This window comes from Microtus pennsylvanicus, chromosome 11 (genome assembly GCF_037038515.1).
Source record: "Microtus pennsylvanicus isolate mMicPen1 chromosome 11, mMicPen1.hap1, whole genome shotgun sequence".
NCBI lineage: Eukaryota > Metazoa > Chordata > Mammalia > Rodentia > Cricetidae > Microtus > Microtus pennsylvanicus.
The window spans coordinates 63,238,102-63,257,091 of record NC_134589.1 but is presented as its reverse complement, the minus strand read 5'-3'; the positions used below and the strand labels follow the sequence as shown (position 1 = coordinate 63,257,091).

Here is an 18,990-nt window from a genome sequence, read left to right as displayed (position 1 = left end):
AAGGGTCTAAGCGGCAGTACATCACCGCGGGGGAGTCTAGGCAGGAACTCAAGCAGCTGGTCACGGTCAAGAGCAGAGACATGGCCTGGACAGATTGGTCAGTGGTGCAGAGCACTTGTTGCTAGCTCTTGAGGACCAGAGTTTGCTTGCCAGGAACCATGGAAAGTGGCTCACAAACACCTGTGACTCCAGCTCTGAGGGTCAGGGCTCTTCTAGCTTCTTTGGGCACCTGCACACACATGTGTGCATACGTTCAAGAACATACACCCCAAAACATAACAACATGAAGCTAGAGACATGGCCCAGTGGTTGCTCTTGCAGAGGACCCGTGTGCTGTTCCCAGCACCCACATAGTGGCTCACAACTATCTGTAGCTCCAGCTCCAGGGGATCCAATGCCTTCTTTTGACCTCTGAGGGCACCAGGCATGCATATGGTAGACATATCTACATACCTACCCACATACATATGTCCATACATACATGGAGACAAAACACTCATACAAATAAAATAAATCTAAAATTTTAAAAATAAATAAAAATTTAAAATTCTTTTTAAAAAGAGCAAAAAGAGAATAGATGGACGCATGCTTTGTGCTTAATAACTTTTCTTAGTCTTATAGAGGTCAGGGCACCAAACCAGGGTGTGGGGCTGCCGCTCTTCTAGACTGGGTCTTTCCAGGTGGTCTTTCTAGTTAAAGCAACCAAGACAATCTCCAACAGACACCCCACATGAGCTGCTGTTTGGGGAGGCCTCGGAGCCTCTTACGATCCAGCTCCTTTTCTTCCTCTTGGGGTTCCCACCAGAACTAGTTGACTAGACCCCGTTGCTGAAGACATCACATGCTCTCAAGGCGAGTTACAGAGAAATCAAATCTGCTGGCCAGTTGCCAGAGTGCAGGAAGGCGCAATGCAGGCGGCCGGGAGAAAAAAGCATTAGTGGCCTCACCCCGCCGAGAGCCCAGCGAGCTAAACCACCAGCCTTCCGGGTAAGAGGTGCCCACTAAAGCCATACTGGCACAACGATTGCGAGGCAAACCAAACGCTCTCTGATAGGTTTTGAGGCCTGCTCCACAAAAGGAAACCCATGCCTGGCACTGCAAACGTAGTTAAAAACCTATGGCCAAGGAGGCTTAATGTCCCAGGAGGAACTTACTACTACTGTTTAACTAAATCAGCATAGTGCCAAGGTGCCCTGTATGTACTGACACTCACATTCACCGACAAATGCTACTCTCAGTCTGAGGGAATCTTTACAATGAACGGCGGTGAAGGCAGAGACACGTGGCTGCTTGTGGTGCCGAGAGTAAACGATGGTGGACGGCTCTGTTCTAAAGAGAACAATGATACCGCTTTGCAATGATATTGCAAAAGAAGCAATGCAGAAGAGGGAGTGGGAAGACTGTGAGGCCAGAAGACAGGGAGAAGGGCTGTGAAATTCCCTCTCCTGAGCATGGCACGACCTTCGCAAGCATGGTCAAAGCCGCAGCGCCTACTGCATAAGGCTGGGCCTGTGTAAGACGTCAGTCATAGGTAGGGGAGGGGCCACGCAGATTTACCTCTTCCTGTTGAACTGTGGGGCTACTGATGGATTCTGGGGGTGGGGCAGAATTGTCTTCAGTTGTGCACCTACTGGTAAACCCCTTCTGGTAAACCCACCAGGCTCCAGTGAACACTTTGAAATCCATGGTCACTCAGGCCTAATTAAACCTAGGGGTAACAACAAAACAGGAATGAATGGGAAAGAGACTTAGGGGCGGCAATAGGGGTGGAAAGGAGGGAAGAAAGGGCCAGGGAGTAGCCAGAATGCACTATGGAATTATCAGAGAACTAAATGAATAGACTCCTTAAGGGGGAAATAAAGAATTTAGTCTCAGGACAGGAGCTGCTTTCCTAAAGTTCATTCAAATAACTCAAGGAAGCCAAGCCAGGGGATTTCTCTCAATTGCTGTGAAAAACAAAAACAAAAACAAAAACACACAAAAAAAACGAGCCCTTCTCAAGGAAGTGACTATTTATTAAAACTTTTATATCAATTCTCATCTGGTAAATTCTTTTGCCCCAATGCTTCCCAGGCAGATCCCTGTGTGCTGAGGTTACCCCTGAGTAGCAGAAGTCATTATCAGGGAACCAGCTTCTTCCCTCAAGCAATAAGGACTTCTCCGAGCTGTCTTGCAGAGCCAGAGCTCAATAAGGACCAACCAAACTACACCTTGACCAAGAGCAGCTATGCAGGCCTGGCTCCCTGCCTGACATCTCCCCTCTTTAATCCTAAGGCTCACAGCAGTGCCACAGGGCTGGGCTGGAATGCTCACCTTCCACCTTCTTCAACTGCACTAAAATTTGTATTGTGTTACTTAAAATTATTTTAGATTATTTTTATATCGTGTGTGTGTGTGTGTACAGAGAACAGAAATAAATATGGCTGAGCAAGTATCTCTCTCTCTCTCTCTCTCTCTTTTTTTTTTTTTTGGTTTTTCGAGACAGGGTTTCTCTGTGGCTTTGGAGCCTGTCCTGGAACTAGCTCTGTAGACCAGGCTGGTCTCGAACTCACAGAGATCCTCCCAAGTGCTGGGATTAAAGGCGTGCGCCACCATCGCCTGGCTAAGTATCTCTATTGTAGGATGTAGAGTCCTTTAGGAACATTTCCAAGAGTGGAGAGGCTGGGACATGTGGAAGTGTTTTGGGAAATCTCCACACTGATTGCCATAGTGGCTTAGACCCCCACTAGCAGTGACTGACGGCTCATTTCCCCACATCCTCGCCATCACCTGCCGTCAGTTATTTTCCTGATAGCCATTCTGACTGGGGTGAGGTGGGATCTCAAAGTAGTTTTAATTTGCATTTCCCTGGTGGCTAGTGATGTTGAGCGCTTTTCAAAACATTTATTGGATCTTTGTATTTCTCCTTTTGAGAACTCTCTGTTCAGGTTGTTAGCTCTTTTAAAAAACTCAGTTGTATGTTATCTTGTTTCGCTTTTTCATCTTTGTATATTCTAGATATTGATCCTTTATCGGATGTATAGGGGGTAAAGTTTCTCTCACATTCTGTAAGCTGATGGACTGTAGAGAAACTTTTCAATTTCATGAGGTCGGTTCCTTTTGTCAATTGCTGGCCTTCTTACCTGAGCAACTGGAGTCCTGTTTAGAAAGTCCTTATTTCTATCTAAGTCTTGAGATGTTTGCCCTACCTTTTCCTCTATTGTTTTCAGAATTTGAGGTCTTAAATTAAGTTCCTTGGTTCATTTGGAGCTAATTTTTGTGTAGGGTGAGAGGTGAGGGTCTAGTTTCTTTTACAGGTAACACCCACTTTCCCCAGTACAATTCATTAAAGAGACCGTCTTTCTCCAACGCAGACTCTTGGCATCTCTGTGAAAAATCAGGTGTATGGGTTTGTACCTAGGTCTTCTATTCTGTTCTTTATGTAAAGATCTGGTTTTTGTTTGTTTCAGAACATGCTGTTTTGTTACTATGGCTCTGTATATTATATGAAATCAAATTTGAAATCAGGGTTGGTGACACCGCCAGCATTGTTGTTTTTGCTTAGGTTTGCTTTGGCTAGCAAAGATTGTTTGCATTTTCAGGTAAAATTTAGATTCCTTTTTTATTTCTGTGATTTTTATGATTTTGATGGGATTACACTGAATCTGTAGAGGGCCTTTGGCAAAATAGCCAATTTTGCAATATTGACTCTTCTGATCCATGAGCATGGGAAGCCTTCCCATCTTCCAGGGTCTTCTTGGATTTCTTTCTTGACTGTCTTTAACATCGTCATTGTAGAGGTCTTTCACTTCATTGGTTAGGTTTATTCCAAGGTATTTTAAAAGAGTTGAAGCCGGGCAGTGGTGGCGCACGCCTTTAATCCCAGCACTCGGGAGGCAGAGGCAGGCGGATCTCTGTGAGTTCGAGGCCAGCCTGGTCTACAATAGCTAGCTCCAGGACAGGCTCCAAAGCTACAGAGAAACCCTGTCTCGAAAAACCAAAAATAAAATAAAATAAAATAAATTTGAGTCAATCTTGAGTAATATCGTTCCCCAGATATTTCTCAGTATGCTGGTCATTGGTGTGTTGGAAGGCTACTGGTTTTTGTGTTAATGTTACAAACTGTCAGTTTGTTGAAAGTGTTATCAGCTCTAAGAGTGTCCTGGAGGAGTCTCCCACTTATAAGGGTCTCCCACTTAGAGAATCAGATCACCTTCAAGTAAGATACTTTGTTTCTTTCTTTCCCTCCTGAATTCTTCTTATTTGTTCTCCTCTTACTGCTTTGGGACCTCCAGCTTTTAACTAAAGAGGAGTGGAGAAACTGAACACTGATTCAGTGGAAAAGTTTCATGGGTTTTTCTCCATTTAGTACAATGGTGGCTACAGGTTTCTCATGTGTAGCCTTTACTACCTTGAGAAATGGTTCTGCTACTCGGTGTTTTCTTAAAGCTTTATCCTGAGGCCATGTTGGATTTTGTCAAAAGCTTTTTCTACATCGTACTGAGATGATCACATGGTTTCTGTCTTTGTCCATTTATACGATGTTTTATATTTAGTATTTGCTTAAGTTGAACCATCTCTGCATCTCTGGAATAAAGCCAACCTGGTCAGTGCGAATGATCGTTTTGATGTGGTTTGGAGTTTGATCTGCAAGTACTTTTCTGAGAACTCTTGCATCTATCCCCATCAGAGAGGTTGTGGTCTATAATATTTGTGTGTGTTTGTCTGGCTTTAGCATCAGGGCAATAGTGTGTGTGTGTGTGTGTGTGTGTGTGTGTGTGTGTGTGTTTGTCTGGTTTTAGCATCAGATAGGCAATAGTGGCCTATCAAAAAGAGCTTGGAGGTGGTACCTCCTTTCTGTTTTGTGCAGTAGCTTGAGAAGCATTGAGGCTAGTTCTTTGAAGGTCTGATAGGATGTAGCAATGAGCCATTAGGACCTGGACTTTATTTAGTGAGCAATTTTTTTTTTTGAGATGGGGTCTTACTGTGTAACCCTGGCTGGCCTGAGACTCACTATGTAGACCAGGCTGGTCTTGAACAGAGATCTAGCTGTCTCCACCTCTTGAGCACTGTGTACCATGTAATCCAGCAGATTTTCTGTTTTCAGTCTTGCTCTTTTTTTGGGCTAGTCAGGCTGATCTCCTAAAGGCCTCTTGTGTCTGAATTGCCACACTCCCTAATTTGGGAAAGTTTCCACTATAATTTTTATTGGGATGCTATTAAAAATGCTGTCAGAATGAAATCCTGCTCCTTCCGTGGCCACGATTCTCAGATTTGTCTCTTCAGTGTCCATCCATCTAGGAAGCGCTGCTTATCCTTCCACTTCTTCTTCCTCATTTCCCAGATGTCCTGTCCTTGGTCCGTCCTATTGGTGAGGCTTCCTGAAAGCATCTCATTTGATTTACTGTGATTTTCATTTCCAGTATTTCAGTTTGTTTTTTCTTCAGTATTGCCATCTCTTTGTTGAATTCCTCTTTTTTCTATATTGCATTGATTTAAATATTTTTTTTTACTTAGTTGTTTGTGTTCTCTTGAAATTTGTTCAGGAACTTATTTATGACTTATCTCATTTCTTCAAACATATTAATAATCGTTTTTTTAAAATTGGGATTTCATCTACTTCATTCTACCTGGAAATCAGAAACACAGCTGCCCTGGGCTGTGTGTCACACCAGGCAGGGCTGCTAGCAAGGTACAGGACACAAGACAGAACAGGCAAATTCAAGGCCAGCAGGTGAACTCACTATGTAGCCCGGACTGGCCTGGAACTCCAGAGGTGGACCTGGTTGGCCTCAAACTCAGAGAAATCTGCTTGCTTCTGCCTCCCAAATGCTGGGATTAAAGGTGTGTGCCGCCACCACACCTGTTCCTGGGAGAGCCAGGTTTAAGACCTGTTGATAATAGGTTGGGGATGATGGGTAATGGTGATGTACACCTTTAATCCCAGCACTCTGGAGGCAGAGGCAGACAGATCTCTGAGTTCAAAATCAGCCTGTCTACAGAGCTAGTTCTAGGCTAGTCAAAGCTACACAAAGAAACCCTGTCTCAACTGCCCCGGTCCCCCATTAACCCCCCCCCCCCGAAAAAAAAGAAAGGAAAAGATGTGGGTTTGGCGATATCTTGGCAAGGTAAAGGTTTTACTGTTGCAGAAGGGTGCACAGCTATGTCAAAGCAAGCAAACTCACTCTGGATCCCCACGGGATTTTTACTCCTAACACTAGGGGCAGAGCTGAGCCTCAGAATCTTTTACAACTGGCTAACTTTAAAGCAGAGCAGTTGATGAGCACACTGCGACCTTGATCACAGAAAGCTTTTCATTTCAGGACTACGTTGACTCAGGAGGAACTGGTGACAAATGGTGTTTTTTTCATTTTTTTTAAAATGGTGTTTCGGGTCTGGAAAAGATGGTTCAGAAGTTGCAGAGTTAATTCGCTAGCATAACACCCGTGCAAAGAATGTGATAAAATATTGACTCTAGGTAAAGAGAACACTAGTGTTCGCAGCACTGTTTGAATTATTTCTACATATTTTCTAACTAGAAAGGCAAGCGCTGGCAGAGGAGCTGCTATGAGGGTACCCTGGGTGTGGCAGGGTTCTGAGCAGGAGCCAGGCGGGGCTGGCGGGGAGTATTGCTTTGGGTCGTATTTCATCGTCAACGCCTGACTGGCTTGTCTGCTGGTGTCAAAACCACAGTACGGTTCTCTGTTAAACAGAAAGTTACCGAACTCGAACTCACTTTCATTTCTTAAACGAAGTATTCAGTCTGAGTTTTACTAAGTAATGAAACGTTGGGAGAATAAGGAAATAAAAAGCAAAAGAGTCACTTCCCTGACCGGGAATCGAACCCGGGCCGCGGCGGTGAGAGCGCCGAATCCTAACCACTAGACCACCAGGGAGGACATGCTAGCTTTCCTTTCTAACAGCACTAGAGTAGGTGACGACAGGGTTGCCGGGCAATTGCGGTGGCCAGGGAATAAGCAACTAGGCACCTAGCAACTCGCTGCTCTGGAGGACCTGACAACGCCGGCAGCTGAGAGAAGTCTTGCACGGAAGGATCGGTTACTGAGCGGAGGAAAATAAAAAAAAAAATAAAAAAAAAAAAAGGAGATGTGTCAGAAGTGGGATTCGAACCCACGCCTCCATTCGGAGACCAGAACGCCCGTAGGGAAGGCTCACGCCTTGAGTCTGGCGCCTTAGACCACTCGGCCATCCTGACACCTGAAGTTTTGCGCCTTCCCGCTCATCCTGGAGCCTGTGCTACGCGCGCTGCTACGTGCGGCCGCCCTACAATGTCCCTCCCCGCTGGCTCTAGCGTCGTCGCCGGCTGTAAACCCAGAAAAGCGATGCTGGGAGAGACGCAGGCAGCACTGAACCGCAGCTACAGACCGCACGGTCACCCTTGTTGCCTTGCAAACGCACCCAGCGATCGGGGTATAATCGACTGGGAGCCAGACTAGGAGCTCCAGGCTTCCCTCTCTGAGCTACCTGGCTTAGGCGAGGATGGCACCAGCAGCGGCGACTGGACTCTGAGAGCTTTAGCTTGCAAAGGGGGAAGGCCCAGGACCTCCCTGCAGAACTGTCCTGGACCGGTTGGTGGATGGCCGAGTGTTTTTCTCCCAGACATCCCCTCCCCCCGCCACCACTTTTTCCTTCATGTAACCCCAAAACTTCCCTTTGCCCTGGTGAGCTGTTGAGGGAAATAATCGGTACAGCTATTCAACCCGCGAGAAAAAAACCAAAACCAATCACCACCAACAAAACCACACGAGACTTTTGATAGGTAGAGGGGTCAGAACTGCTGGGGGGAGGCCTCATTAGTGCAATGTCCTTTTGAGAAATATTCCTCAATAACTAATATACGCGGGCAGAGCAATTGGTTCAAGGTTATTAATCCTCAGCTGCACAGTGAGCTCTGGAAGCGCGGGAGCTGGTCTCAGTGAAATGAAGCAGAAGACTAGCACACGACCCATCCAATCATGAGTGTTATATATGTCGGGATTTTATTCAATTAATGAACGATGCTAAGGAAAAAAATACCCTGCCCTTGTTCAACTGGAGAGGAAGGCTATTCTATTGAGACTATGGCAGAAGCAGAGAGGGCCAGCAAAGACGGGGGTGGGGGGTGGGGGGTGGGGGAGGAGTAGGTGTAGCCAGGGAAATGGTGGCCAGGGTGGGTGGAAAGTTCTTAAGGGCAGATGTCAAGGACAAGAACATTCCTATTAAACAGGCCTTGTGGAATTCTTCCAAAAACCAAGCCAAAGTCTTAGACAGCAAAGGTGAGGGACGGTGATAAAAGGTTGATATAAAAAAGTGAGGACAGTGAGAAAAGGCTATCTCTAGGAGCAGCGGGAGGGAGGTAGCATCAGCTACCCTCCACGGACTAATCCAGGAGATAAGTGCGGGTCAAGGCTCAGGCCTAGTCAAAGGAAGGGTCCGAGGAACGTAACTGAAAGTTGGTTAACGATGATTTGTAGGACGTTGAAACCACACAGAGGAGAGTTTGAGTTTTAAGAATAATCCACTCTTTTGGGGTCCTCACGGACTGGGCGTAACAGTACCCGAAGTGGTGAATGAATGAAGAAGTGCACGGAGTAAAGAGAGAGCCGACAGACTCGGGTGAGTTCGTGTCCCCGCTGTAATCAGTGAGGCCTGACTGCTTGACTGCGCCACTCTTTTGAAGCTGTCTTTTTCTTTTTTGATTTGGTTTTTAGAGACAGGGTTTCTCTGTATAGTCTTGGCAGTCCAGCAACTTGCTTCTCTAACAAGGCTGGCCAGGAACTCACAGAGATCCTCCTGCCTTTGCCTCCGTAGTGCTGGGATTAAAGGAGTGCCCCACTATCGCCAAGCAAAACTGTCTATTTTTTTTAATGCCAGAGCAAAAATTCTTTCTTTTAATAAACAATCAAACAAACAAATAAATAAATTAGAGACAGGATCTCTCTACATAGCCCTGGATGTCCTAGAACTCACTATGTAGATGAGGCTGGCCTCCAACTCCCAGAGATCCTCTTGCCTCTGCCTCCCAAGTGCTTGGATTAAAGGTGCACATTATCCTGTCTGGTTACCTTTCTAGCTGCAAGGGAAAATATTCTTAATTTAAAAAAAATTATATGGGGATGTGTCAGGGTGTGGGTTTGTGTACAGAAGTGCAGGTGCCCTCCGAGACCAGAAGAGGGTGTTGGGTCCCCTGGAGTTAAGAGTTACAAGTTTTAGTGGTCTGTTTTGATGTGAGTGCTGGGAACCAACTCTGGATTTTGGCAAGAGCAGAAAGCACTTTTAACTACGAAGCTATTCTTCCAAACCCATGAAGACAGTCTTTAATTTTTTTTTTTTTGAGACACGGTCTCACTCTATAGCTCTGGCTGGCCTAGAATTCAGTATGTAGATCAGGTTGACCTGCAAAACTCACAGAGATCCATGTACCTCTGCCTCCTAGGTGCTGGGATTAAGGTATGCACCGCACCACCACATCTGGTGATCATCTTTAAAAATAAGAATTAGTGTTCTGTATGTATGTAACATGTGTGGGCATGTGTGCCATGGTTCATGTTTGTGGAGGCCCGAGGACAACTTTGTGGAATCCATATTTCTCTCCTTCCACCCTCATGTATGTTCTCGGGATTGAATAAGGCCAGCAGACTTGCTCAGCAAGCCGTGTTCATTGCGGAGATAGTCCATGGGGAGGGTCCTGGACATGGAAACATAGTTTCCTCAAACATCCGCTCCCAGAAACTGTGAAAACTGCTCTCTGTAGCAAACACCCCGCAGATAATTGTTTGAAGCATTGAGATGGGAGATTGTCTGGATTACCAAAACTGATTCTGTGTTTGAAGCAGGCAAATGACGACTTGCCCTCAAAGGGGGCCATGTGATCGTGGAGTCAAAAGCTGATGTGGCATGGTCAGAAGGCGGGGGATGCTGGGCACCACTGGAAGGCAGGAAAGGCAAGGAGAAAGTTCTCTCCAGGAGCTCTCACTGACACGTGGCCCTGTCAGCACTTTGGTGCTGGCCTTCTGACCTCTAAAACTTCCAGGGAGTAAATTTCTGCAGTCTCCAGTTGTCAGTTTTGTAGTGATTTGTCTCAGAAAAGCGGCCAATAGGTGCAGGTGGCTGGGAGTGAGGTTTGAGCTCATTCCTGTAGCTGTTCATTGTTGATACCCTTGTGCCAGGCACTGCCCTAAATTCTTTTTTTAAAAAAGATTTTATTTATTATGTGATGTGGGATCCCCCCCCCCCCCCCCCGTATGCTGTGCATACCATTGGTTAATAAAGAAACTGCTTTGAGCCTATGGCAGAGCAGGGCAGAACAGAGCTAGGTGGGGAAAACTAAACTGAATGCTGGGAAAAAGAAGGCGGTGTCAGAGAGAAGCTATGTAGCCCCCTCAGAGACCGGAACTTTACCCAGTAAGTCACACCCTCCTGGAGATACACAGATTAATGGAGATGGGTTAATTTAAGATATGAGTTAGCCAGGAATACACTTAAGCTATTGGCCAAACAATACTGCAAATAATATGGTTTCTTGGTGGTTATTTTGGGGCTGAGCAGCAGGAAACAAACAAGCAGCCTTCCTACAACAATTATGTGTACAATGTCCTGTCTGCATATATGCCTGTATACCAGAAGAGGGCACCAGATCTCATTACAGATGGTTGTGAGTCACCATGTGGTTGCTAGGAATGGAACTCAGGATCTCTGGAAGAGCAGTCAGAGCTCTTAACTGCTGAGCCATCTCTCTCCTGATCCCTAAATTCTTTATATGCAAGAAGTGTATTAACTCAATTAACCATGAAGGGCCAACTAGGCAGTCAAAGGAGTCTGGAATCCAAAGAGGGAAGCCAGAAACATAAACCTAGTGGGCCATCAATGGGTGACCTATATAGATCACCCCCAAAGAAAGCATCCAAAAGAGTGACTTGCCAGGGTTTGAACCTGGTGCACTCTATCCTTTGGTAACAGTTGATTCCCAGAAGAAAGGCCAGCAAGGAGGGAGGAAACCAGGAGTAGGTGAAGTCAGAGAGGAAAGCTGAGGAGAAAGTAGGAGCAATGCAGTGGCAAAGAAGGAGAGAGCTAAACTCTCCTGCACCACAGAGGTGCGGTCCTGTAATCCCAGTACTTCCGAGGTGGCGGCAGTTCAAAGTCACCTTGACTTCGTAGTGAGTTGGAGATGAGTCTGAACAACATGAGACCTTGTCTTAGGCAAAACAAAAAACAAAAAGTGACATCGGAAAGCCCCGTTGCGGTTGCTTGGTGGAAATAGTTCCGTCAGAGGTATTTGTAGATAGATACTGTGAAATGAAAGTCTGCATAGAATCTAGGCAACTTCTTGAAAGAATGTTGATAGTAACAGGTTATGGGCTGCGGCTGGAGGGTGGCCTAGCAGTTCAGAAAGAGCTCCAGTTGACTTCAGGAGGAGGATGCTGCAACTAGAGCTTGCTTGTGGCAACTGAGAGGCAGAGATGCTCCAGAGAAAAGAGCAGTTGACTACAACAGGCTCCCCTGACAGTCATTCAGGACCAGGGCTAACTACAATTCCCGGTAGGCTTTGCGTGGGGCGCAGGGCACGGTGCGCAAGCGCAGGCCTCTGGCCTCTCGCTGTAAGTCCGTCTGCAACCTCCGACGCCAAGGGGGACTGTTTCTTCTTAAAGGAGAAACAGCGGCGGCGAGTGCGGTGGGCCCCGGTCCTCCCGCGGCTCTCTGAGTGAGCACGCGGGACCGGGAGGCGCACGCGCAGTCTAGGCGAAGGCGGGTTGGGGCGCGCAGGTAAGACTCCGGCGTGGGCCCGCCCGGTACACAGGCAGTGCGGGGCGGGCCTCTCCTTGCATGGGAAGCAGTGAAGAGGCCGAGGCACGGCTGCACGCAGACCCCACCACCTTGGGACAAGGAGAACAAATTTCCCAGTGGAGGTCTCTTGTCCCCGTACCCCAAGTCCCACCCTGGTTCTAAGAATGGGTGGCTGGATCCAAGAGTCGCGAGTGCTTTGGAGGGAGTGTGCTCGGGTCCCCATGCAGTGCAGACGGAGCTGGGGCTGTGTCTGTCCGGCACTCCCCGACGACACCACGTCCTCCCTCAGACCCGGGCGCGCATGGCCTCTCCTGTGGCAGATGCTTCCCGACGCCGGCGGGAGAAGCGTAGGCTGCTGGACTCGCGCCGCAGCAAGTGCCGCATCCGCCTGGGCGGCCACATGGAGCAGTGGTGCCTCCTCAAGGAGCGGCTGGGCTTCTCCCTGCACTCACAGCTCGCCAAGTTCCTGCTGGACAGGTTAGGGGCCAGGAGGGACTGGGGTGGGCACCGAGGCAGAGCGCCCAATCTGTTCTACGGCCTCGGTTTTCTCGCTTAGTCAGGGCAGGCTGCTCCTCCCCTACAGCCCCAGCGAATGGGAGGTCCATAGGGTTGGCCCCTTAAGTGTCTGAGTGCCTGGGTGCGGGTTGCGGGTGATTAGCTTCCTAGGTTCTGAACTGACTCCAAGCTCTTCTCTGGCAGGTATACTTCTTCAGGCTGTGTCCTCTGTGCAGGTAAGTAAAAGATGGCAACAGGTGGTGGCAGCTCCCAGAATCTTATGCTCAAAGAGAATTGGATCAGACGCCCGTAATGAGTTTGGGAAGGGGACGAGCCCGAAATAGCATGGTGCCCCAGCCTTTGGGAAGAGAGCTTTGTCTCAGGACCTTGGGGTGGGTGTGTCTAGGCTTAAAGCCAGAGCAGAACAACAAGAGCAAAACAACCAAAAGCAAAACTCTCCAGGGACTGAAGAGAGGGCTGAGAGGTTAAGAGCGGGTGCTGCTCTGGCAGAAGACCCAAGTACATTCCCTAGCACTCATGGCAGGGGGCTCCCAACTGCCTGAAACTACAGCTGCAGGGGGGCCTAACACCGCTGGCCTCCAGGAGCACCTGCATTCATGGGCACCCCCCCTCTGCTCCCCACACTAAAGCTAATTAAAAATAAGATATTTTTAAAAAGAGTACTTTAAAAAACGATAAACGAGATTTGAACTGAGGTTGCCCATGGATTTAGAGGGATTAGGATGCTTTGAGTGGTTTTCTGGGTGAGAGAAATTTCCAACCTTGCATGACTGCATCATCTTACCTCCAGGTCCAGAACCTCTGCCCCAAAAGGGTCTGCAGTACCTGGTGCTCCTGTCTCATAGGCACAGCCGAGAGTGCAGCTTAGTGCCTGGGCTTCGGGGGCCTGGAAGTGGAGATGGGGAGCTTGTGTGGGAGTGTTCAGCAGGCCACACGTTCTCCTGGGAACCTTCTTTGAGTCCTACACCTTCAGAGGTGCCTAAGCAGCACCCCTTTACACAAACTACTGAGAGAACCTGGTGCTCAGAGGCTAGGAGGAAGCAGGAGCCTGAAGGTGAGTAAGGAAAGAAGGGTTGTGGAGAAAGAAAACAGTGTTCCAATCTTCTCTAGCTGAAAACTGGTTTATAAAAATGATCTTGTTATTTGTTAATTAATATATTGATTGAGGCAGGGTCTCATATAGCCAAGGGGCCTTGAAGTCCTGGTCCTGCCTCCACCTCCTGAGTGCTGGAGTTACTAATAATGATCCTTTTGTGCTAGCAAGGAAATATATCCTCACATGCATTGTTAGGTATAGGAAGCAAAACCATAGTGATGGTTACGTCTTTGACAGAAACTAGAAATAAGGTTTAAAAGAGAATGCATCTGTAAAAAAGTACTACCTAGCAAACCAGGTTGCCATTGGGAAGAAACTGTCCTCAGTCTTTTGAGCACAGCCCTCCTTCTCTTATGACCTGCTTGTGCCAACAGGTTTGGACCATGAGCAGCATGAAAGGACTCCAGAAACCAGGCTGTCCAGGTGAGGACGGGAGGTGAGGGACAGGCTAGAGACCTGCACAGGTAGTCGGGGTAAGGTGGCAGTTTCTCAGGATTGTCTTTCCTGAGCTTGCAGGGGACTAGAATCCCCACTGGAGACCTTCCCACCCCCGGGAGAGGAACAGGATGCGGACGAGGATGAGGATGAAGAGCTGCTCAGTGATGCCAGCCCATGGACCTACAGCTCCTCCCCAGATGAGTCAGTTGGGATTGAGGGAGGATGTTGAACAGTTTGAGAGAGGGAGGAAGCAGCTGGCTCCTTATAATTCGGAGATGTGTCAGCTGGAGGGAGGGACTTGTTGCAGGGTGGGCAGGGCAGATGTTGGGGAAAGTGAACTATAGGCTTTGAGTTGGGAATGTGGGAAAGGGATGAAGTCTGGGGGAGGCTGAGAGCATGAGAACCCGCTGTGGGAGTTGGGATTTTTTCCATTTAGGGGCTAGGACTTGGTTAGGGCTGACTGATTGCCCAGAGGGATAATGTCCTCCTCCTCCTCCTTTTCTTTCCAGTAGTGAACCAGATGTCCCTAAGCCGCCTCCATCCCCTGTTACCCATACACCTAAGGAGGGAGAGATACCACCAGTACCTGCAACTCTCCCCGTTCCTTGTGCTGTTCTTTCCTCGCTGGCTTCTCCAGCTGCTCTAACATCAGATGCTGAGGTACAGCTGGATCTCAGAAGGACCCCTCAGGCCTCTGTAGAACTGCAAATAACCGAGTCTCTGGACAGGTAACGTGATGGCTGAGACAGAGAGGGCCGGGGTGCCCTGGGATGTCACTCTTGAGGTGCTTGGCTGCTTCTTTGTTACCCATAGACCTGGAAGTCAGGCCCAGTCTGATCCGAACCCGACCTGGGATGAGGACACTGCCCAGATTGGGCTCAGGAGAATTAGGTAGGACTGGGGAGATTGGACTGTTGGGAGGGGGGAGGTCAGGAGTGAGGCAGAGCGCAGAAGTCTTCTCCCATTCTCCCCACAGAAAAGCTGCTAAAAGAGAGCTGATGCCCTGCGACTTCCCTGGCTGTGGAAGGATCTTCTCCAATCGGCAGTATTTGAATGTGAGGGACACAAGCCGAGGCCTGCGGGACCACTGGGGTTGCGGGTGGGGTGGAGAAAAAGCCACTCCTGGGCTGAAGTGTAGATATAACTTAGTTGTAGTGCAGTTGTCAAGCATGTGCAAGGTAGCACACACAGCTTTTGGTGTAGAGGGAAAGACCCATGCTCCACAGTAAGTAAGGGCTTCTGGCCCCAAGTATAGGGAGGATCAGAGAGATGGTGAGGCGTAGGTGGACAGGGTGGACCTGAGAAGGGCACCTGCAGGTCAGACTTGAGCCTCTTATGTGGGTGACTGCAGCAGCTGCTGCCATTAACTCTGGGAACAAAGAACTAGAGTGCGGAAGGCATCCAGGACTGCAGGAGCTAGGATGAGACTAGATCACATAAGAAGGACTTGCTCATTGGGAAGTTTAGTTCGAAGCACTATCTGCCAGGTGGGGGTGTAGCTCAGTGGTAGAGCACCGGCCTGTCATATGCCAGGTCCTGGATCAGAACCCCAAACTGAAAAAAGAAAATAGAAAACAAGAACTCCCTCCCCCAAACCCAAAAGAACCCTTTTCCCTCAACAGTGCTCTACTTTGAGAGCCTATGAAGCCCGTGCATTTTCAAAGCAGGTTTAGGAGAAAGCCCCACCTTGGTATGTATAAATAGCAGTAGCCAGAGACTGCAGCACATATCAGTGTGGGTCATCATATTCACCTAAACTACACTCTGTCTCTGACAGACAAGGCAAGACAGATAAACCATGAGTGTCACTCAGAGTGTCATTTTGTGCAGGCAGTTCTGTGGCCATGGCAATCACGGTGTGTAAGGAAGTGAGTGGGTGGCCATCCAGAGGGAGCAGGTGAGGGCAGTCAGTGGTCAGGGTGGAAGGACAGTTGTGCTACTTAGGGCATAGGTAAAGTGGTGGCCCAGACAATGACAGAACTGTGGTAGGAAACAAGGGTGGAAGAGGAGCCTGCCTGCCCACCCAGCTCAAGTCAGTCTCCCTGCGGAGGCAGCCATCCTTTTGCCTCGTCTCGTCACCCATTCTTAGCACCACAAGAAGTACCAGCACATCCACCAGAAGTCATTCTGTTGCCCTGAGCCAGCTTGTGGCAAGTCCTTCAACTTTAAGAAGCACCTGAAGGAGCACATGAAGCTGCACAGTGGTGAGTGCTGCACCCTTCAGCTCCCTGGGGAGGATGACATCCCTTAGTCCCTCTGTGCCATTAGCCCTTGCCTGCTTGAGACTGTTGTGAAATGTCTGCTCTAGTCAGGTAGGGCCATGAAGAGACAAGAAAGAAGGGGAGGATGGAGAGCAGGAAGGGCAAGTTGTTTCTGTGGTCAAAGCTTTGTAGCATGACCTGAGTGAAGTGAGGAACAGAGGGCAGCGCATGTGGGAAGCATTCATATGCTCAGGAATGGAGAGGAGGCCTCAAAGGCCACAGTAAGGATGATGTAGCTTCTACTTTGGGATGAGTTCATTGTGAGCTCTCCCAAGGTAGGGAGATAGCTGACTTTCAGAGATAACTATGTGGAGAATCTGGACTCTAGATGAGTAGAGATGGTTGTACACTGATGGTAACGGCTTGGGTTTGTCCAACATAGTTGGTGAGCGGTACCTGAGGCTCTCACAGGAGTGCAAAGGGCTGTGTGAGAAAGATGGGTGAGCTGCAGGTGGGACTGGCAGCTGGGTAAAAGGTGATGATGAGTCCCTGAAGGCAAATAAGGGACTGGTGGGTAGGAATCTGGGTGAATATATATTAATTAGATGTCAAGATGTAAGATGAGATTTACAGAATGAGCAGAATCTGTCATGAGTATAAGGGTAGTGTTTGGAGCCTTGGGGCTGGAGTGTGCCTGCACAGGAGGGAGGGAAGTCTGACATCTGCCTTCGGAGCGTAGGCCAGCGGGGAAGAAGGCAAAGAAAGTGGCAGTGCAGAAACTGCTCAAGGAAGGAGGGAGAAGAGGCTGACAAGCTGCAGGCCAAGGAAGGAGAGGGGCCTAGATAACAAGACAGTGTGACAAGAGCTGTGCTCTGGGATGACACTAGGAATGTTGGAGAGAGCAGTTGCTCTCTTTGGACAGAAGCCATTGTAGAACTCATCGATGAAAGGAAAGACCGTGGGGAGGGTTGAGTATTTATGCCCAATCTTACACAGTACAGGGGGTAGGTTTGGCTTGAGTAGGACTTTTACCAAGCAAGTCCTCTAAGGGACAGGACAGATTGGTAATGTGAAAGAAGGCCACAAAGACAGCTGTGAAAACAGCTGAGAGGGGCAGGGGCTATGAGAAGGTAGGAGGGATGATGGTGACCTGGAATCATCAGCTTGTCACACTGGACAAGGCGGGAAGACCTGGTTGGAGCTAGGAGGCTTGAAATGTTTGAGGTGGCACGGTGCTTGGGGGTGATGTCTGAGCAGAGCGGAGGATGAAATAAATGACGAGGAGACAAGGGTTCAGTACTGCTGTATGACAGCAGATGAGAGGATTTGAAGCCAGAGCTTGTGGGAGGCGCAGTGATGGAGGAAAGAGTCTGCCGGTAATGGCCAGGTCTTCAGAGAGCTGTGAGACAGTCATAAGATGCAAGGATGTTTCTGCTGCAGGCATTTAGGTTTAGTGGCAGAGGAGAGGAACCACAAAAGCCTGAGGGCTGTTGATCAGTAACAATGGTGACACCAAGTGCTGCTGGAATTAGCAAGTTCAGTAAAAGGAAGACTGGCCACTTGTAGACATGGCACTGGGGATGGCAGGTACAACGTGCACCTGGAAGATTTCTGGTCCTGGGTATGTGCCTGCTACATGGCACTTCCTATCCACACAGGCCTCCAGCTCTCCATTAATTACTCCTTTGTCAAAGATGCAGCCCAAGGCCCCAAATAGGGGAGGCATGCCTGTGCCTAGGAGACAGTCAGAGCTAGGGCTTAAAGGTCACAGGAGTGCAGTTTTAGATGCTCTATTGTCTGTCTCACTTAGTTTTTAGAACCAGTCAAGTATTAGGACCCAAGACTCCTGAGCCCCAGTACTCGCCTTCTGTTGGGGATGGTGGGCTAAAGTCTGAAGACAGGTGACTGAATGTCCCTTGTGTGCCTACAGATACCCGGGACTACATCTGTGAATTCTGTGCTCGCTCTTTCCGCACTAGCAGCAACCTTGTCATCCACAGAAGAATCCACACAGGAGAGAAGCCCCTGCAGTGAGTGCCAGGGGCCATGGAGGGAGCTGGTATCTGGCAGCCAGGAAGTGGGCAGCAGAACCTCCAGGGAGGTGAAGGTGGACCAAGGCTTCTGTCTCTGGCTGCAGGTGTGAGATATGTGGGTTCACTTGCCGTCAGAAGGCCTCTCTAAACTGGCACCGACGCAAGCATGCAGAAACTGCAGCTGCCCTGCGATACCCCTGTGAGTTCTGTGGCAAACGCTTTGAGAAGCCAGACAGTGTGGCAGCTCACTGCAGCAAAAGCCACCCAACCCTGCTCTCTGCACAGGAGTCACCTGGCTCTTTGGAGTCTAGTCCCAGCATCTCTGTGGCTGAAACCCTGCAAACTCCTGAGGGCGCTAGCCTCTCTTCCTCTTTTGACTCTAATTCTGCCCTCTCAGCAGCCAGCTCTTCACAACCTGGGCTGCCAGATCTCAGGGATGCAGAGAAAAGTCAGATGGTGGTCCCCAGGAGCTAGGTATTAAGAGTGAAGTTGAGGGTAGGGCATGACTGGGCTCCAGATACCTTGCTTTAGCATTCCTCAAGGAACAATAAATGGTATTTTATACAAATGTGGGCAGAACAAATGCTTTGGTGTTACAGAGTTAAGAATCTGAGAATCTTTTGAAAACAGGATGTTAGCTGTGCTAAAATGCAGCAGAAACCGATCCGCTAACATGCCCAATTTCTTTTGAGACCTTTCCTGTAGTGTATCATCTGCCCTGGTCTGGGGGCAGGCTGCACTAGAAGGCATTTGCCTCAGGTTGGACCCTGCAGTCTGACCTGGTATGCAGTACCAAGCCCTACAGAGAAACAGCTGTTCAGAGTTAGAGTTAAGCTCACAGCTGAAGGTCTGTTAGTGAGGCCACAGTCCCTGGGGAATTACCTCTGAAGAGTAATCGTGTTCCTGTATGCTTTCCCTGAAGTAAGTAGCCTCCCGTGCCTTT

At 48.7% G+C, this 18,990-nt stretch overlaps 1 protein-coding gene and 2 non-coding genes across 5 annotated transcripts; 1 reads left to right on the top strand and 2 right to left on the bottom strand.

Annotated features, from left to right (window-relative positions):
• Positions 1-6,803: 6,803 nt before the first annotated feature.
• On the bottom strand, positions 6,804-6,875 carry Trnae-cuc (transfer RNA glutamic acid (anticodon CUC)). The gene has a single exon. It is a non-coding gene; the product is annotated as a tRNA-Glu (tRNA).
• Positions 6,876-7,089: 214 nt separating this feature from the next.
• On the bottom strand, positions 7,090-7,195 carry Trnal-caa (transfer RNA leucine (anticodon CAA)). Its single transcript has 2 exons — positions 7,158-7,195; positions 7,090-7,135 (listed from the first exon to the last, which is right to left on the bottom strand). It is a non-coding gene; the product is annotated as a tRNA-Leu (tRNA).
• A 4,356-nt stretch (positions 7,196-11,551) lies between these two features.
• Positions 11,552-18,950, top strand: Znf692 (zinc finger protein 692). Of its 3 annotated transcripts, none has more exons than XM_075992463.1 (12): positions 11,552-11,742; positions 12,053-12,240; positions 12,463-12,494; positions 13,070-13,333; positions 13,750-13,798; positions 13,892-14,014; positions 14,326-14,541; positions 14,627-14,704; positions 14,790-14,868; positions 15,903-16,017; positions 17,945-18,044; positions 18,152-18,950. In XM_075992463.1, exons 2-12 carry the CDS (start codon positions 12,065-12,067, stop codon positions 18,519-18,521), a joined length of 1,602 nt encoding a protein of 533 aa, XP_075848578.1. In that variant the 5' UTR covers positions 11,552-11,742; positions 12,053-12,064; the 3' UTR covers positions 18,522-18,950. The 3 variants fall into 3 exon arrangements, with proteins under 3 accessions (XP_075848578.1, XP_075848579.1, XP_075848577.1); XM_075992462.1 differs by having other exon boundaries at positions 11,553-11,742; positions 14,323-14,541; XM_075992464.1 differs by lacking the exon at positions 12,463-12,494 and having other exon boundaries at positions 13,125-13,333; positions 14,323-14,541.
• Positions 18,951-18,990: the final 40 nt, after the last annotated feature.

Excerpts from the sequence above, each read along its gene's own strand:
- Znf692 (XM_075992462.1), top strand. The coding sequence starts at position 12,065 with ATGGCCTCTCCTGTGGCAGATGCTTCCCGACGCCGGCGGGAGAAGCGT. Across the intron at positions 14,869-15,902 it reads CCAATCGGCAGTATTTGAAT|CACCACAAGAAGTACCAGCA; the intron begins GTGAGGGACACA and ends ACCCATTCTTAG. Across the intron at positions 18,045-18,151 it reads ACAGGAGAGAAGCCCCTGCA|GTGTGAGATATGTGGGTTCA; the intron begins GTGAGTGCCAGG and ends CTCTGGCTGCAG.